Here is a 17,034-nt window from a genome sequence, read left to right as displayed (position 1 = left end):
GTATATGGTTAGTCACAGTAAGTTTTTTCAAACTTTTTCACATTCTTGAAAATCTTTATAATAAACTCTTGTTGGGGGAACATACAAATAAAAAAATAAGTGGGTTCATAGATCCTGTTCATAGCTTACTAGGCAAAATAGAGCTAATACGGCCATAAATTAAGAAACACAGTACAGATGAAACTTTCAAAGCTATTATGTGCTGCCCAACAATCCCACATGACCAAAGAAATGCCGCAGAAATGGGTCCTGCAGGTGTGTCTGTGGAGGATAGCAAAGGACCTCCAGTCCTAGACTATGATCATCATACCTCCCTAGAACAAAATAAAAAGACTGGATGCTGTTTAATAGTGTGTGTGTTTCATAATATAATATATGGGTTTTAGACCCAATTTAGCAATTGGTTAAAATAACAAAAGTTCTCATAATCCCATTTAAACCTAATTTTAAATACCCAAATAAGAAAAATAATCTGTGGTATAAAAGGAAATATTAACTTTTCAAATAATGTTTTTTTATCTTTGATAACCTATACAGTTTAGGTTTACAGAGAACTATATATTTTAAAAACCTCACGTATCACCTTTACCATGAGCTGAATTCTAGAATTATTTAAAACTATTTTTATAAGAATTAAGAAAAACTCATATTTTATGTTAAAAGAAAAACTTATAAGAAAAACTATTATATTCCACTCTTTAAAAAAAGTTTTACTATCATTGCAAAGATATATTTGAATTTGTGTAATGATACTATTTTATCTAATTACAATGTTATACACTTTTAAAAATCAATACTACATCTTAATCACTTTGCCTCAAGCTTTAGTAGACTTCAAATATTGACACAGTGATGTTTTTAATGTTCTAATAGATTTTCAAACTTAGCTCTGAAAACTTCTCAAGGCATTGATTACATGATGAAATATACTAATCTGGAGCACTGACAAATTATTTCAAGTGTAAGTTAATCAAAAATTTTATTACTACTCATGAAATAAGGATTGTTGAATGGAGACAAGATTCCAGCATGACTACTTTTTCCATAAACATTTTCAAGCACCTTATATCTGAAGGCAAAACACTTGCTTATTTAAAGCAGTCTCTAGGGAAATACTCATATTTTAACATTTAATTGTAGTTATAAGAGATGCATCACTATTATTAAAACCACTAGCCTTCAATTATTATGCTAGGCAACATTTTGCCCCTCTTTCCCTATGAGGCTTATAGTATTATTATTATTTCCATTTTACAGATGAGGAAACTGAGACCACACAGCTAGGGCCAGTGTTCAAACACAACCAGTCTGACTCCAGAGATCTTAAATTAAACCAAGCAATATAGCTAAGATAGTGTCTGCCTACATAACATTTCAATTTTGATGTGAATTGATCCCATTTTATCTCTTTACTAGGCTATCAAATGGCAAAATAAGAAAAGAGAAGGAAGAAAGAAAGAGGGAGGAAATGGAGGAGAAAAGAAAAGAGGTGGAGACCCTGATGTTGTCTAACTTCAAGACGAGGTGGCAAGAAGAAGAGAATCAGAGCCACATATAACATAAAAAGAAAATATCAAGTATGCTGCCCATGATGGAGGCTAAGGTAAGTAACTGTATACTGTGAAAAATCTTCTTCTAAGTAAAAGGAAAAAACAGTGAGGAGGTTCTAAAAGGGAAATGGAATTACAATGGCTAAAATTTGGGAACCAGATTTAATATCACCATCTAACACAACTGTATCCATAATAAATGTCTCATGTAATTGCAGTGAGTCGGTCCTGTTTGTGAAGTCTGGCTCCCCCCGTTTTTATTTTTAGTGATAAAGTTGGCTTATTCCTAACAATTGTTAAACACTCTTTTTTAAAACTTATTTTTGTCACCAAAGCCAAGGACAATAAACTCCATTTTACTTACATAAGAGTTAAAATTAGGAACACCAAAATTATTCAGAAATGTACTAAACATCAACTTTTATCAGGTATTTTATGACAAGCTCTACTTACAATATCTTACTTAGCTCTCAAATCCTATCTTATGATAGATTTTAGAGTTGAGAAAACCAAGGTTTAACAAAGTAAATTGCTCAAGATTATATAGCTAGTGACAGCACCAGCATTCTAACCACATGTATAGTATTTATGTAAACATTTCCAAACCACTAACATCTAATCACTTTAAATTGTCTCTAGGGAATACTCATATTTAACATTTAGTTGTATTTATTTGAGAGAAGTATAAATTTTATTAAAAAATCACCAGCCTTCAATTAGTTATGCCAGGCAAAAGACTACCTCTTTTCATACCATGTGTAAGGCCATCAGGTGAAGGCAGGCAGAGTCAGTTTTTCCTTTACTAAAATATCTTAATCACCTGGTATAAAATGGCAAGTGAATGAACTTCATTAGTTAACAACTAAAGAAATGAATAAATGTCTGGCTCCAGAACTCCCATCAGAGCTTTCTAGTCAGCCGAAGAATTCAAGTATTACTAGAGAAAGCTAAAATCAGTCTAAACAAAAGCAAAGATATTTGACAAATTAATCTATGGAGTACTATGTTTAAATTTCACAGTTTCCTTACAGAGTCAAAATAGCTAGAAAATCCCAATTATTATCTAGATGGACCTTTGAGGTCCCAGAAACCCAATTATAAGTATCTAATACGACATTTTAGAATCATAAATATCTTGAATATAGTTAAAGAATGTATAAAATTAGACATCATCATCCTTAATATCTAACCATCAGCTCTGATTCTACTGTCCTTACCAACCACTTGACCAAAAAAAAAAAAAAAAAAGTTCAAAGCACTTACCAGACATATCACCGTTGTGGTCATGAAATGGAGGTGATGGGCCAGTTATCCCACTCCTCTTTGCCCAGCCAAGTCGCAGACTCTGATCTTGCATCATACTACAGAGTCCATCCTCAAAATCACATCTTTCATAGTTTGAGCCTAATGGGAGAAAAAAGAAATCCACTTTCACAACCCCACATGTGGCTTTTTGAGAAATAAAACAATAGGTGAAACAGAAAGCTTAGGAACAAATTACAAAGAGATTAACATCAGGATAATTTCTCACAATTTAAGTCTACTTCATCAATGCAAAGCTTTTTTGCATATGACATTCAAATAAGTCACCACATACTAAAAACCAGTGGTCATACAGAAAGGATGCCACTCATGAGGCCAGAAGACTGAGGGCCTAATCTTGATTTTCTCTCTTATTAACTGAGGGCCTTGCTAAACCACTTAACCACACCAAGCCATTTTCTTCACCTATGAAATTGAAATAATGGCATGCTGCCCTTTCTCCCTCAAATGACTGCCGTGAGAATCTTATGACATAATATATATATAAATACAACTCTTAGGCACCACAAAATACGAGGCATTATTATTAAGGTTACATCTTCAAATCCACCTTAATGTTCCAGCCATATCAGAATTTCAGGTTTGGGCAGACCATTTCAGAGAGGACCCTCTGATACAAATTCAGCCATTGTGGCTGCGACGGAACCCTGGGATTAAGCATAGCACCTCCCTGTTGAATCTCAATGTTCTTGCAATCCCTGGTGTTTTTAATCACAACAAGGCCTTTTCTGGCTTTTTTCTTTTCTTTTCTTTTTCTCTTGGTATAAGTGATCCAAGAGGCTTGGGAGAGGGAGAAAGACCTGGACACTTGGTTGCTCACAATAACCCCCCAAGGAGGGCTTTATTCCATTATCCACCATCTGTAAATGTCACTCTCTAAAAAAAACAGATTAATTCAATGGCAACTATACCGTCCCTGGGTGGTAGCTCTTAGTAACTGGAGATGTTCCTTTGACAAGCTTGTTCTTGTGCTAACTGGTTGCATTAGCCACAGTGGTTATTCTGATTAATAGACAGACAGTGCCTGGCAACCCAGTCACAAAAACGTAATTTTTAGTCACATTTCGGAAGAATATTACTTAGTAATAATACATCTGGTGCATATCCTTGAGAACATCCATGTGAGTACTGAAAGCTGAATTAGAAACTACACTTTTAAACATTATCTAAACCTGCTTTATTACCAATGGTCTATTCTATTATTTTTAGTCCTAGATTCCTTATTTTGCAAGATTTTACAAAGCAGCTGTATTCTGTAATGTTAACAGGTATCTTCATAGCCACGATTTACTGAGGGAGATCAGTGCTAGGCATTCTAAGTGCGGTAGTTTATTTACTCCTCAAAAAAACCTTACGAAGCAGGCAGCCAGTGAACGTTGGGGCCAAGATCGGAACCAGGTCTTTTTTGACTCCAGAACCTGAATTCTTAAAGCTCTGTTCCAAGGTCTCATTGTTAAGCCACTAACCCACTTTTACCTCTAGAATTAGAGGCCTGTCAGCGTTTCTAATACTGAGGAAACCAGTATTTCCAGGCAGAATTCATGTCATTCTATCTAAAAGCTGAGAAACTTGATTAGTCTGTGAATCATACCGTGCTTAAATTTACAATTGCCTTAAGGCCTTTGAAATATTTAGAATATCCAGAATATCCCAATCATTACCTCATGGACCCCTAGTGGTCCAGGGAAGCTGGTTAAACAGAAAATGAACTAAATTATATAGTTATTTGTATATGAATGTGCATGTCATTCAACTAGTTATGCATACGTATCTTCATAAGTATGTATGTTTTCAAGTCTCTTTTAGTCCCAGCATTTTTTCCAAAGATCTGCTTGTGATTACAAAATTTCTAAACTATTTTTTATCACCATATTTCAGCAATTATGTGTATGAAATGTACACACACACTCACATAGGTGTCAAACAGTTTTTAAATACCAAGAAATTACCTTGCATTACAATTACTTAGTTGATGTCTGTTTCCAATGTTCTTTGTTCTCTTTAATAAACAAGGATAATGATGATGTATTCTGGAAGTGTTAGAACTAGAAAAATAGCTAAACGAAACATTTTTATTTCTGAAGAGTCTCAACAGGGGTTCCTTTTGTTACAAAATGAATCTAATGAGCATACATTTTTCAACTAATTGTTATTAAAAAAGCAATCATGAACTTCTCGTAACTGCCAGATTATTCAAAAATGCATCAGAAAATTTTCTAAGTATTCATTTTCCTCCCAGTAGAGAACTGTGTATTTTAAACCATTTGAACAATTTTTCCTGAATTGTGGTTGACTTGCCTTTTATAATCTCATATCCCACACATCTACATTCAAATCTGATAGCACTTACTATACTAAAGTGTGTCTGCGTGGAGATTTTCCTGCTACCACAGCAATGCTGCAGTTGGACAACATACGGAACGGGAGGAATGGGATGCAGGAACTTAGGAGAATCCACGTTCGTCGGCTTTTTGAACTTGAGCAACTCATCATTTTGTTTTTAATTTTGTGATCCCACAGGTCCAGCATACTGCAGTGAAAAAGAGAGGGTACCTCCATGTTGTGCTTTGAGGTTGCTTGGAAGACCCAATTATCTTCTGAATTGGCTTCCACCATGCCAGATTCTCTCATTAAAATTTTACTGCAGAGCCATTCATGGATTCAATCATTAACACCATAAGTGGAGAAAAATATCAAACTATATCCTCAAGTGATAGTTAACATAGGGCATGCTTCTGAGAAAATGGTAAGGAATAGAAAAAAATTTTAATAGAGGTAGTGGTGAAGAAATTGATGCAGAACTCGGGATTAACTTAGTATGAGTAGATCATCACAATATAAAGTTCTTAGAAGACAGGGAAACTGTAAGAGTTAGGAGAACTCTAAAAAGGAGAGGTAGAAGGTATTAAAAGCAAGCCATTTATTTCACAGTTTTGCCTGGGCCTATATTAATAATGCACGTTTCTTTTCCTCCTGAAAGTTCTACGAGGCACAGTTGTAGACTTTCCTAATGTTAAATCCTGCTTTTCTTGGAAAACTGTGCCAAAATATAAAATGCATCATTTTAACCATTTCACATATATAGTTCTGTGACAAAAACAATAATTCACATTGATATGCAACCATCACTACCATCCAAGTCCACAACTGTTTCATTTTCCCCAGCGGAAACTTTTCATTCCTCCCTCCCCTCAGCCCCTCGGAACCACCATTCTACTTTCTGTCTAAAAATTTGACTACTCCAGGTACCTCATGTAAGTGGAATCATGCAATATTTGTCCTTTTGTGATTGGTTTATTTCACTTAGTATAATTGTCCTCAAGGTTCAGCCATGTTGTAGCATGTGTCAGAATCTCCTTCCTTTTAAAGCTGAATAATATTCCACTTATGTATCTACCATATTTTATGTATGCATTCACCTGCTGGAGGATACTTGGGTTGCTTCCACTTTTTGGCTATTGGGAATAAGGTTGTTATCAACATGGGTGTACAAAAATCTGTTGGAGTCCCTTTTTTCATTTCTTTTTGATATGTCTCCAGATTTGAATGGCTGTATTATACAGTAATTCTATTTCTAATATTGAATGGAATTGCCATACCATTTCCACAGAAGCAAAAAGGCTTTACGTTCCCACCACCAATGCACAAGTGTTCCAATTTCTCAACATCTTTGCCAATACTTGTTATTTTCTTGGGTTTTGTTTGTTTATAATAGCCACCCCAATAGATGTGAGGTGGTATCTCATTGTGATTTTGACTTGCATTTTCCAAATGATCAATGATATTGAACATCTTTTCATGTGCTCATTGAACATCTGGATATCTTCTCTAGAGAAGTGTCCATTCAGGTCCTTTGTTCATTGCTTGTTTTTTGTTGTTGAATTGTACGAGTTCTTTATTTATTCTGCATGTCAATGTCTTAGATATATAGTTTGAAAACATTTTCTTCCATTCCATGGATTGACTTCTCATTCTGATAGTGTCCTTTGATACACAGAAGTTTTTCATTTTGATGAGCTGTAATTTATCTAGTTTTTCTTTGTGGCCTGTGATTGCCAAAAAATCATTGCCAAATCCAATGTTATGAGGCTTTTCCCCTGTGTTTTCTTCTAAGAGTTTTATAGTTCTAGCTCTTACATTTAGGTCTTTAACCTATTTTGAGTAAATTTTGGATATGCTGTAAGGTAGGGGGGTCCAAGTTTAATCTTTTTGCATATAGATGTCCAGTTTTTACCACACTGTTGAAAAGACTATTCTTTCCCCATTGAATGGTCTTGGCACCCTTGTCAAAAATCATCTGATAATCTATGAGACAGCTAATTTCTAGGCTCTCTATTGTATTTCATTGGCCTATGTGTCTGTCTTTATGCCAATTCCATATTCTTAATTACTGTAGCTTTGTAGTAAGTTTTGAAATCATTAAGTGTGAGGGCTATAAGATGGTTCTTTTTCAAGATTGTTTTGGATATTTAGGGTCCCTTAAGATTCTATATGCATTCTAGGATGAATTTTACTATTTCTGCAAAAAATATTCTTGGGATTTTGAGAGGGATTACTTTGAATCTATAGATCACTTTGGGTACTACTGACATCTAAACAATATTAATTCTTCCAATCCATGAACATGAGGTGTCTTTTCCATTTATTTGCATCTTCTTTAATTTCTTCCAGCAACAATTTTTTGTTTTCATAACCTTGGTTATGTTTATTCCTGAGTATTTTATATTGTTTGAGGCTATTATGAATGGACTTTATTTCCTTTTTAGATTGTTCATCGTTAGTGCACAGAAATGCAACTGATTTTTGTGTGTTGATTTTGAATCCTGCAACTTTGCTTAATTTGTTTCTTTGTTCTGACATTCTTTTCATAGACTTTTGGAGTTTTCTACATTTAGGATCACATTTTCTGTGAACAGAGATAATCTGACTTGTTCATTTCCAATCTGAATTGCTTTTATTTCTTTTTCTTATCTAATTGCTCTGGCTTGGACTTCCAGTACTATGTTGACAGAAGTGATGAAAGAGGGCTTTCGGTCTGTCACCGTTGAGTATGACGTTAGTTGTGGGTTTTTCATACACAGCCATTTGTAAGTTAAGGTAATTTCTTTCTATTCCAAGATTGTTAAGTGCTTTTATCTCCTTCCCTTCTTGAGGAAAGCTATTTATTACATAGTTACAAAATTTTACATACATTTTACTGTTTAGAAAATGATTTCCTTCATGTAGATAGCATATAAAAACATTTGTACAAAGAATTACCTCCCTTACTCTCATTTAATGTAAAAATTAATGGCCAGTTCCTGCAAAGGATGAAATAAATTCAAAATAGTCCAATTAAATGAAAGTAAAATTTATTCTCAAAAGTAGATTTCCATGAAAGAGTGCTATTATTTGGCCTGGCAATGTGAAACCATTAATTAATTTTTATCAGGGAAATGTTTATCTTTCACACTGAACTAATTTTATTAGTTTCATTGAAACAAAAACAGGAAAAACTGTATATCAGAAAGGTATGTGATAGCATATGGAATTACAACTTCCATAGCTCACACCAGAATTATCTAATATTACTTAAGTTGGAATCTTGTCATATAGTTGCCTTTAATCTCAAGCCATTGAGCACATCTTTGGCAAGAAATTGACATAGATACCATCATTGTCACATGAGAAAAAGATTTCCAAACCATATTTTAACTATAACACTGTTTCAAGATTAGTGAATTTCACAGAATTTGTTATAATAGCCCAAAGTGAGACATTTTGCTATGATGAATAGGAGTTTTAGTTGATTAATAAAAAATATGTTTAAAACATTTTGCATCCAATGTTGCGGTAAGATAAATATTGCACATGGAATCTCACATTTCACTCTATTAATGCTTATCTTCAAGTATTTTAATGAACTTCTACAACTACTTTTAAAAGTAGTTGACATTTATGTCATCCTACTGAAGAAACAACGTACTTACTATCATCTGATTAAACACTACCACCTCTCAGATTTTCAGAATGCACCTCTAATGTAATTTTCACACATTTCACATACAAATTTAGATTTATATGAAGTAAAGACCTTTCGAAAAAATTATTATTCCTAAATCCAAAAAAGTTTGCGAAAGAAGTTAGGTAATACTTCAAAACTTTATGGTATATTTCATCAAATCAAAGTATCAAAAATAGACCAAATGGAAATGTTCTTAAGCAAGACATGTACGTAGGGGAGAAATTATTTAACTGAATATATTTTTCCATTTTGAGTCACAGTAATTTTAGCTCTAAAAGTAAATGTATGGAACAGTTAATGTTAATGCTAACTTCAGGTATGCTACAGTAATTATCTAATTACTGGAGTAATTTCTGAGAAAATACTGGAGTATTTTCTGGTAATATTCCAGTGGTAGGAACCCACTGCAGGGGATATATCTCAACATTGTAACACTGTATCAACAGTACAGTTTATAGTCTTATGGTTGACTTGGACCTGAATAGCAACATAAGTAATATTACTGTTTTACTGTTGAGTAAAACTAAAACAGAGTAAAGCCTTTATATATCAAATAATTCTGAACAATTACTAGAAGAGAAACTAAATTGTTGCTGTGCTTAATAGAATGAGGAAGACCAGGCAATGGGGTTCTGCGTAGAAGCAGACATTGCAACACTACAAACATAATTTTTTAAAAATACCCAGATCAGTACCACAACATGTACTTCCCTGGCTCAGGATATTAATAAATTCTAATAAAGAGAGATTCTTGTCAACACTAGAACCAAATAGTTGTTACACCTAAAAATTATTTTTCTTGCTCACGATTTATTGTGTTCAATATTGTGTATAAATAGAATTTATTTCATTGTGAAGATTTAGTCTTTTTAAATCTAATATCTTTAAAAAATACTCAGTTAAAATAATAGGTTCAAGTATTCTGAAAAACAGGTCCATCATGTAAAATAAAAAAATTTTCAAAAACACTATTAATAGAATCAGTTGCATCCAAATTTCAACTTCAACTATGCCAATTTCATTTTAAAAAGTCAACATATTAATCTATTTCTTTAAAGCTCACACCATTTGTACTTTAAAGAGGGTCACAGATTAATTTTTTTCCCGAAATGTGACTACTGAAACATCATTATAAAGTCAGCTTCAGTAAAAAAAAAAAAAAAAAAAAAAAAAAAATCTTGTCTATAATTTTAGCATCACAAATTTTCAAGAGAAAAACTGCTTGGCCATCATTATTCCTCCACAATATTTTCCCCCTAGTGGGTGTACAAAAGAAACTCACGCTTTAAAGTGATTCTCAATTTTATCTACAGGTTATCCCATTTTAAATAAAATACCAAAGTGGAAACTTCTCAGAAATGAAAAGCAAAAAAGCCAAAAGGTGACCTCCCAGTGTAACATTTAAAATGAAATTTGTTTATTCGACAAATCTGTTCCTTCACTCTCCTCTAAGGCTGGGCTTATTAGTATCTTTCATGTAGCTGAGACCTTGCCCACTGGGCGGCTTTCCCCTTCTTTCGCATTAACCTTTTCCCTGAAGCAGGACTACGCATGTTATCACAGCAACCACGCAGAAAGGAAGCTTCAGAGGGATTAGTGGTGGAAGGGACTTTGCATTTCTTGTCAAACCAACCGAGTGGTTCATCTTAGCTGCTCACCAAAGAACAGCAAGGGCTTTCCCCAGACAGGCCAGAGAAAGGACAGCACATCCACATGTAGCGTCTCTGGGGAAATGGGACAAATATAAAATGAATCCCCGTCTTAGGAATTGTTAAACACAAAGTGCAATCAAACAGCACGATCACAATTCCCAAACTATGGGAGAAAAATCTTCCACCTGTTTCCTTCTACAGAGAAGAAATTATTCAGTAATCACTCCTCTTGTTTTAAAGTAATAACGACTGAATATTTGAATAGAATTCCAACAATGGTAAAATCAAACATGTAGAACCTTATGTAGGAGAAAAAAATGAAGAATTCTGTAAACACTAATTAACATAGTATCTGAATAAAAAGTAGAAAATACGTTTGAGCATATTGCTCTAAAATACTAGACTTAGTGCCTCTAAATAATTGACTCAATAGTTACTAAAAATCAACATGAATGAACCTATTTAATTGTATGATAATGTTTTTTATGAAAGGTGACTGTAGGAAGGGCGCTAGTTCCATTGATGAAATGCAGTCTTCTTTCAGGATGTGATACTGATAATAGAAACTACAGAAACATGCATGTCTCTGCCCATATCTTCCCTTGGTGAACTTTTATTAATGTTATACCTGGAGTATTTTCCTGCCAGTGAGATCAGTTTATCTCACTTTATGACCTCTTATAATAAACTGGAGGTTCAAAATCACACAATTAGTAGATGGTTTACCCAGGATCCAAGTCTAGGCCCTGCACTCTCTGATGCTTGCACTCTTTCCTCTGCCTTAGAATCAAAGGATATAAGTCATTTATGCTCTGTGTATGAGAGGTACCAACTCACTTGGTGGTAGTGTCCTATAAGCAAAAATAAAATCTTCTCACCCAACCTAAACTTCATTTCAAATATTCCCATACTGAACTCAAACTTAAGCTCATAATTTCCATCACAGCATTTTAAAACTGCAGTCACAAGCTTCTTTCAAATCTTGTTTCACTGATATACCATTAAAAGCTACCTTTCTACATTTCACTCCTTCTTTATAATCGGTAAAACTGATTCAAAATACATCCCATTTAGTTAGAATCTTAGCAATCTGATACCATTTAATTAGAGTTATCTTTATTTGTGGATGTCTCTTTCTTAAAAGGAGTATTTTAGTTTCTGACTGACTCTAAACGCATATAAATGGGATCCGTGCAGGGCCAGGTGTCTTAGCCTCCCCAGGCGGCTCAGCAGCCTCTGGACTAAAGGTGGACAGGACTTGGAGGAGGGAGAGGAAGGGAACTTACATTGTTGTTCATCGCTCATGTCGCCACACTGATCTGTGAAGTCACACACATTGTCAGGAGGCAAGGAGACCCCATTGTCACACTGAAAGGCTTCCATTCCTTGCTGAACCAGTACAGAGGTGAAAACGCAGGAAATCCAAAGGATACCAAAAGCTTCATTCTTCAGGAAAGCTAACATTCTGGCCAGGCAGAGGAGCATTGTTTGATAGGTCTTCTTAGAGATCAGGCCGTTGTAACGGGTGGGTTCATAATTAAAAACATTCTTTCTCTTTTCTCTATTTTTTGATTTCCAGATTTGCCTCTTACGACTGAAACTGCTGGTAACTATCCGCAACTCTTAACAAATGAGTCCAAGGCAGTTCATTTACTCTTTCAAGGGAGTGTCTTTAGAAAATATTTAACTTGAACAATTGCACCATTTCTCTATCTAGCTAAGCACAGATGTTTATTGCCCTATGTATACCATGTTTAAACAATTTAAGCCCTTATGATAAATTTTTCTTTCAGGACATAGCATTAACTACTAAAGGGCAGGCACATAAATGGGAGGAAAATTACAATAAAGTTATAAGTAACATAAAAAGGTTCTATATTAATTCCTATGCTTAATCATGTTCATGTAATTTAGAACATTGTCACTAAAACTCATTCAAATACTTCAGGCCCAATTATTAGAATTGTTTCATGAGAATGAAATGCTTGTCCTCTATCACTGAATGGAAACTTTGCATTGCTTGCTTAGATAAACTGAAAACCACAGGATTTTAAAAACTGAAGGGACATCGGGGATCATTATTTTCCAAATCACATTACTTGGACCCAAGAAAGTTAAGGGATACTTATGAGGAAACACAGTAATTTGGTATTAGAAACTGGAATTCAAATATCCTGCTACCGAGTGCAGTGTTTCTTCCTCTGCAGTACACGGATTTTCATGTCAATGCACCTTCATGTGCTTTTACAAGTGAAACATACAATTTCAGGATCCATATTCAGAATGAACAGTACACTAAAGTTCAGAACACCTGAACTTTATATTATAAATAATAACATTTTATGAAGGTGAATAATTATAGAAATTATATGGAGTTAAATATTCAAAAGATTCCTTTATACTTGATTTCTTAAAGGCATCTTGAAGTTCTATTCAAGTATCTTCTTTTAACTTCTCCACTATAACTGCAAGAGACGGAGACACCAAGACTATAAGAAGAGACTGGAGAATGCAGGGTGGAAAGAACCATAGATCAGGAACAGAAAACGCTTCTGTGCTTTTAAAGAAGATACAAAGAAAGCAGATTTTCCAAATATTCTAAGAAAAAAGACTCAGTAAAAACAATGTTCTAAGATATGAGCATTCAGAATTCTAGGAGGAAAATCCATAATTTGCCCTATTCCAATTGACCACTCCACACAATTTCGCATTTCATTGCTCTGTGCTCCATTCCAATTTCAGAAATATTTATTCTCCTTACCTCTCTGCTTTGTAAATGAATTCTAAGAAACACACTGCCTACTTCTCTCTGTGTATCTCTTAAATGTTGACTCTCCTTATAGTTCCACATTAGTCCTCCTCTCTGCTCAGATTATACATTTTTCTAGGTTTTCTCTTCATGCTCATAATTTCAAGTAATATCTATACATTGTTATCTCCCAAATCTATATCTGAAGTCCTGATATGACATGTTACTCAAACCAATATCTTAAGTGTTCTTCCAGCACACACACACACACACACCCCACATAGCCTAATTGACTTGCCTACTTGAATCAAAACCTAATTTCATCTTCCTTCCGCCCACCCAACCAACCAGTCTGTCTTTACTCCCCTATTCTGTATTTCAGTGAATGGCGCCTTCTTCTGTCCATCTCGCCAAGCCAGGAACCTATATGTTGGTCCTGGACTACCCTTACCCGTTCTACCCATCAATCATCAAGTCTCACACATTCTGTATATGTCAAGACTCCATCAATTCTCAACTCAGCAATACCCTGAACCAGATGTTTCCACTACCCAAAACTCGTTTCCCATTCTTCAGGCAGAGTGATCATTCTGAAGCATAAAGCCACGCCTACATATTTCCGGAAGCGCCATATTTCCTAGCACGGCTTGCAAACACAGCTGACCTTCTGCAGTTCACTGCTGATTACATCTTCCTCTGTGTTCTCAGTCAAGATCTTACTCAATTATTACACTAGCAGTTTTCTGAACATGCCACCTCTAGACTCCCGATCTGAGATCCCTTTCCCACCCCAAGCACCAGGTGAATACTAATTATTCTTTAGTTTCCAGCTTCAAGGACTACTTCTAAAGTATCCTGGCTTATTTTCTCAGGCTGAGTTAAATTTCATTCCTGGGTTCTCTCACAGCCTTCTGTTCTCACTGATCTTAGCACTTCTGGGGCTGGTGTGGTCATTGCAGGCTTACTTCAGTGATTCCTCCGTTAGTCTGTAAGATTGGAGCTGGATTGTGACTTTCTCACTATTGTATCCCCAGTTACTAGCAAAGTTCCTGGCAGATAAATGTTGCTCAATAAGTAATTCCTTATTGAATGTAATTTATCAGGGCTTACCATCATTTCAATTTTTGCTAGGCACATGTAAATAAATGCAAGATGTGAAATTTTTTTTTTTTTTTTGCGGTACGCGGGCCTCTCACTGTTGCGGCCTCTCCCGCTGCGGAGCACAGGCTCCGGACGCGCAGGCTCAGCGGCCATGGCTCACGGGCCCAGCCGCTCCGCGGCATGTGGGATCCTCCCAGACCGGGGCACGAACTCGTGTCCCCTGCATCGGCAGGCAGACTCTCAACCAGTGCGCCACCAGGGAAGCCCAACATGTGAAATTTTTAAATGCCATTACATAAAAGATATATAGAGAAAGGGCCCAAATTTGCTGTCTCACTGAAATAAAAGAAGAGATATTTATCCAAAAAGAAAAATTAAGATATACATTTCTTGTGTTCAATGTGGCTTTTCTATTTCTAAATCTCATGCTATTTTTAAAGGCCCTTTAGATTTTGAAATTGCAATTTGTGTTTCATTGGCAATGCACTACACCATCCCCCTACACTAAATAAATAAGGAATGCATCATATCAAAGCTCATTCCAGGTTTTCCTTTTTAAGGAAGGAAGGAAGAGAAGGAAGAGAGTAAAAATGAGAAAAAGTTAAGAAGAAGGAAGAGAAAGATGCAGCAGAAGAGTGTAAAAAGGCACGCAAACACAGAAACATTTCAGTTTTACGTCCGGATTCTGAATTTAGGTCCCGTAACATTTTATACGTTCACTATTTTCCATTTAGAAAAAAAAAATCACATATTTCATTGCTGTCATAGCTGTTTACTGCCTAGTTTCAGCTGGGAAACTCCTTTATTAACTGTTACCACCTACTAAAAATAACATTACTCGGGCTTCCCTGGTGGCGCAGTGGTTGAGAGTCCGCCTGCCCATGCAGGGGACACGGGTTCGTGCCCCGGTCCGGGAAGATCCCACATGCCGCGGAGCGGCTGGGCCCGTGAGCCATGGCCGCTGAGCCTGTGCGTCCGGAGCCTGTGCTCCGCAACGGGAGAGGCCACAACAGTGAGAGGCCCGCGTACCGCAAAAAAAAAAAAAAAAAAATTATACTGTTTCAAGTGCCATTCATCATTTAGACAAGAAATGAACTGGAATGGTGGCACCTAAGGTAAATCAGTACAATCCAGTAGTATAACAGTTTATAAAGTAAATTTATATTTTGTTGCCAAAAGATAAAATTATATTCAACTGATAATTTCTCTATCACTTTTTCTCTACATATACCAAAAGGGGCAAAAAAATAAACTGGTAGCAACCAGGGTTTTTTTAATCTAGTTTATTGAGGAAAGCTAACACGTCTTAGAGATCCAGTGTTGTAACACTGGGCTGCGGGCATCATACATATTGTCTCATTATGTCCAAAACATCTTGCATTGTTCCCACTTCTACTTTAAAAAAAATATTACTCAGTTGTCCAAGATCACAAATGATGGAGCTTGACTATATAATTTTAATTGAATTATATTGCTTCTGGATGAGACTTCCAAGAGGCAAAGTGACAGAGCAAATTCATTTTAAAAAGAAATGACACTGTTTTATCTTTTTTACAAGATTAAGCACCTACTTTACACTAGATATTGGGCATAGGGAGATAGGAGAGATACAATGAAAGATAAGACAATACACCTAACTTACAATGATTTACAACCTGGGAAGTGCATATACGACCTTCATAAAAAATGTACACACACTGCTTCTAATTTGGTCTTAAAAAGAGTGGATTATGTTTTCTATAAAAAAAATAAGCCAACTCTCAAGCTACAAAGAAGGTAGATGTTGGATGGAGTGAGATATAAAATGCTTTAAAATATATAAATGAGGGGCTTCCCTGGTGGCGCAGTGGTTGAGAGTCCGCCTGCCGATGCAGGGAGCACGGGTTCGTGCCCTTGTCTGGGAAGATCCCACATGCCGCGGAGCGGCTAGGCCCGTGAGCCATGGCCGCTGAGCCTGCGCGTCTGGAGCCTGTGCTCCGCAACGGGAGAGGCCACAACAGTGAGAGGCCCGTGTACCGCAAAAAATAAAATAAAATAAAATAAAATATATAAATGAGCCCTGAGCCTACAAAATGCAGAGCAAATTCCCAAGAGTTGAAAGGGAGATAGAAGGAGACATAGCCAATGCAACAGAGTTTATTATTGAATGACTGTCCTAAAGAATATTTTAAGGAAAATTCCAGAATTAATGTGGAATAATCATTGAAAGAAAGTATGAGATCCAAGAAGAAGGGGTGAGTAAATACTGAAGCTCTATTGCAGATTAAAGTGACCCAGAACCCTAATCTTGAAAGATGAACTGAGAAAGGTCATTAAAAGATTTCTATTTACATAAGATAGGGAAATAGAAGTGCTATCACTACAGAAAGCCAGAGGAAGAGTATGCTAGGGAAAAAATTCCTGGCACCTTCCATAAGGATTCCCATAGATTATGACCATCCAAATAAGAGCTCACAGAGAAAAATTAACCAGCAAATGACAAACAAGACTCTATGACTCAGGACCAGCACAAAAAAATAAGCAAAGGTACAACTAGATACCTGATAATGTCATATATTGGCAGTATGTCATCGTGAATACAAAATAATTATGTATCAAGTGTTAAAAAGATTACATTTTTAAAATAAGCTCTAGGAAGAAGAGACTAGCCATGCT

General features: G+C 35.6%; 1 protein-coding gene across 1 annotated transcript in view; it reads right to left on the bottom strand.

Moving 5' to 3' along the window:
• The window catches only part of MALRD1 (MAM and LDL receptor class A domain containing 1), a gene marked incomplete at both ends in the record, with an annotated part of 584,975 nt that extends 572,961 nt beyond the window's left edge, over window positions 1-12,014 (bottom strand). Inside the window, 2 exons of the mRNA XM_082854883.1 lie at window positions 2,814-2,954; window positions 11,816-12,014. Of these exons, the coding sequence (XP_082711009.1) occupies window positions 2,814-2,954; window positions 11,816-12,014 (340 nt within the window). The remainder of the gene's footprint in view (window positions 1-2,813; window positions 2,955-11,815) is intronic.
• Window positions 12,015-17,034: the final 5,020 nt, after the last annotated feature.

Source organism: Leucopleurus acutus (genome assembly GCF_964270905.1).
Source record: "Leucopleurus acutus genome assembly, chromosome: 1".
Classification (NCBI taxonomy): Eukaryota; Metazoa; Chordata; class Mammalia; order Artiodactyla; family Delphinidae; genus Leucopleurus; species Leucopleurus acutus.
This window is presented reverse-complemented; position numbering and strand designations above follow the sequence as displayed.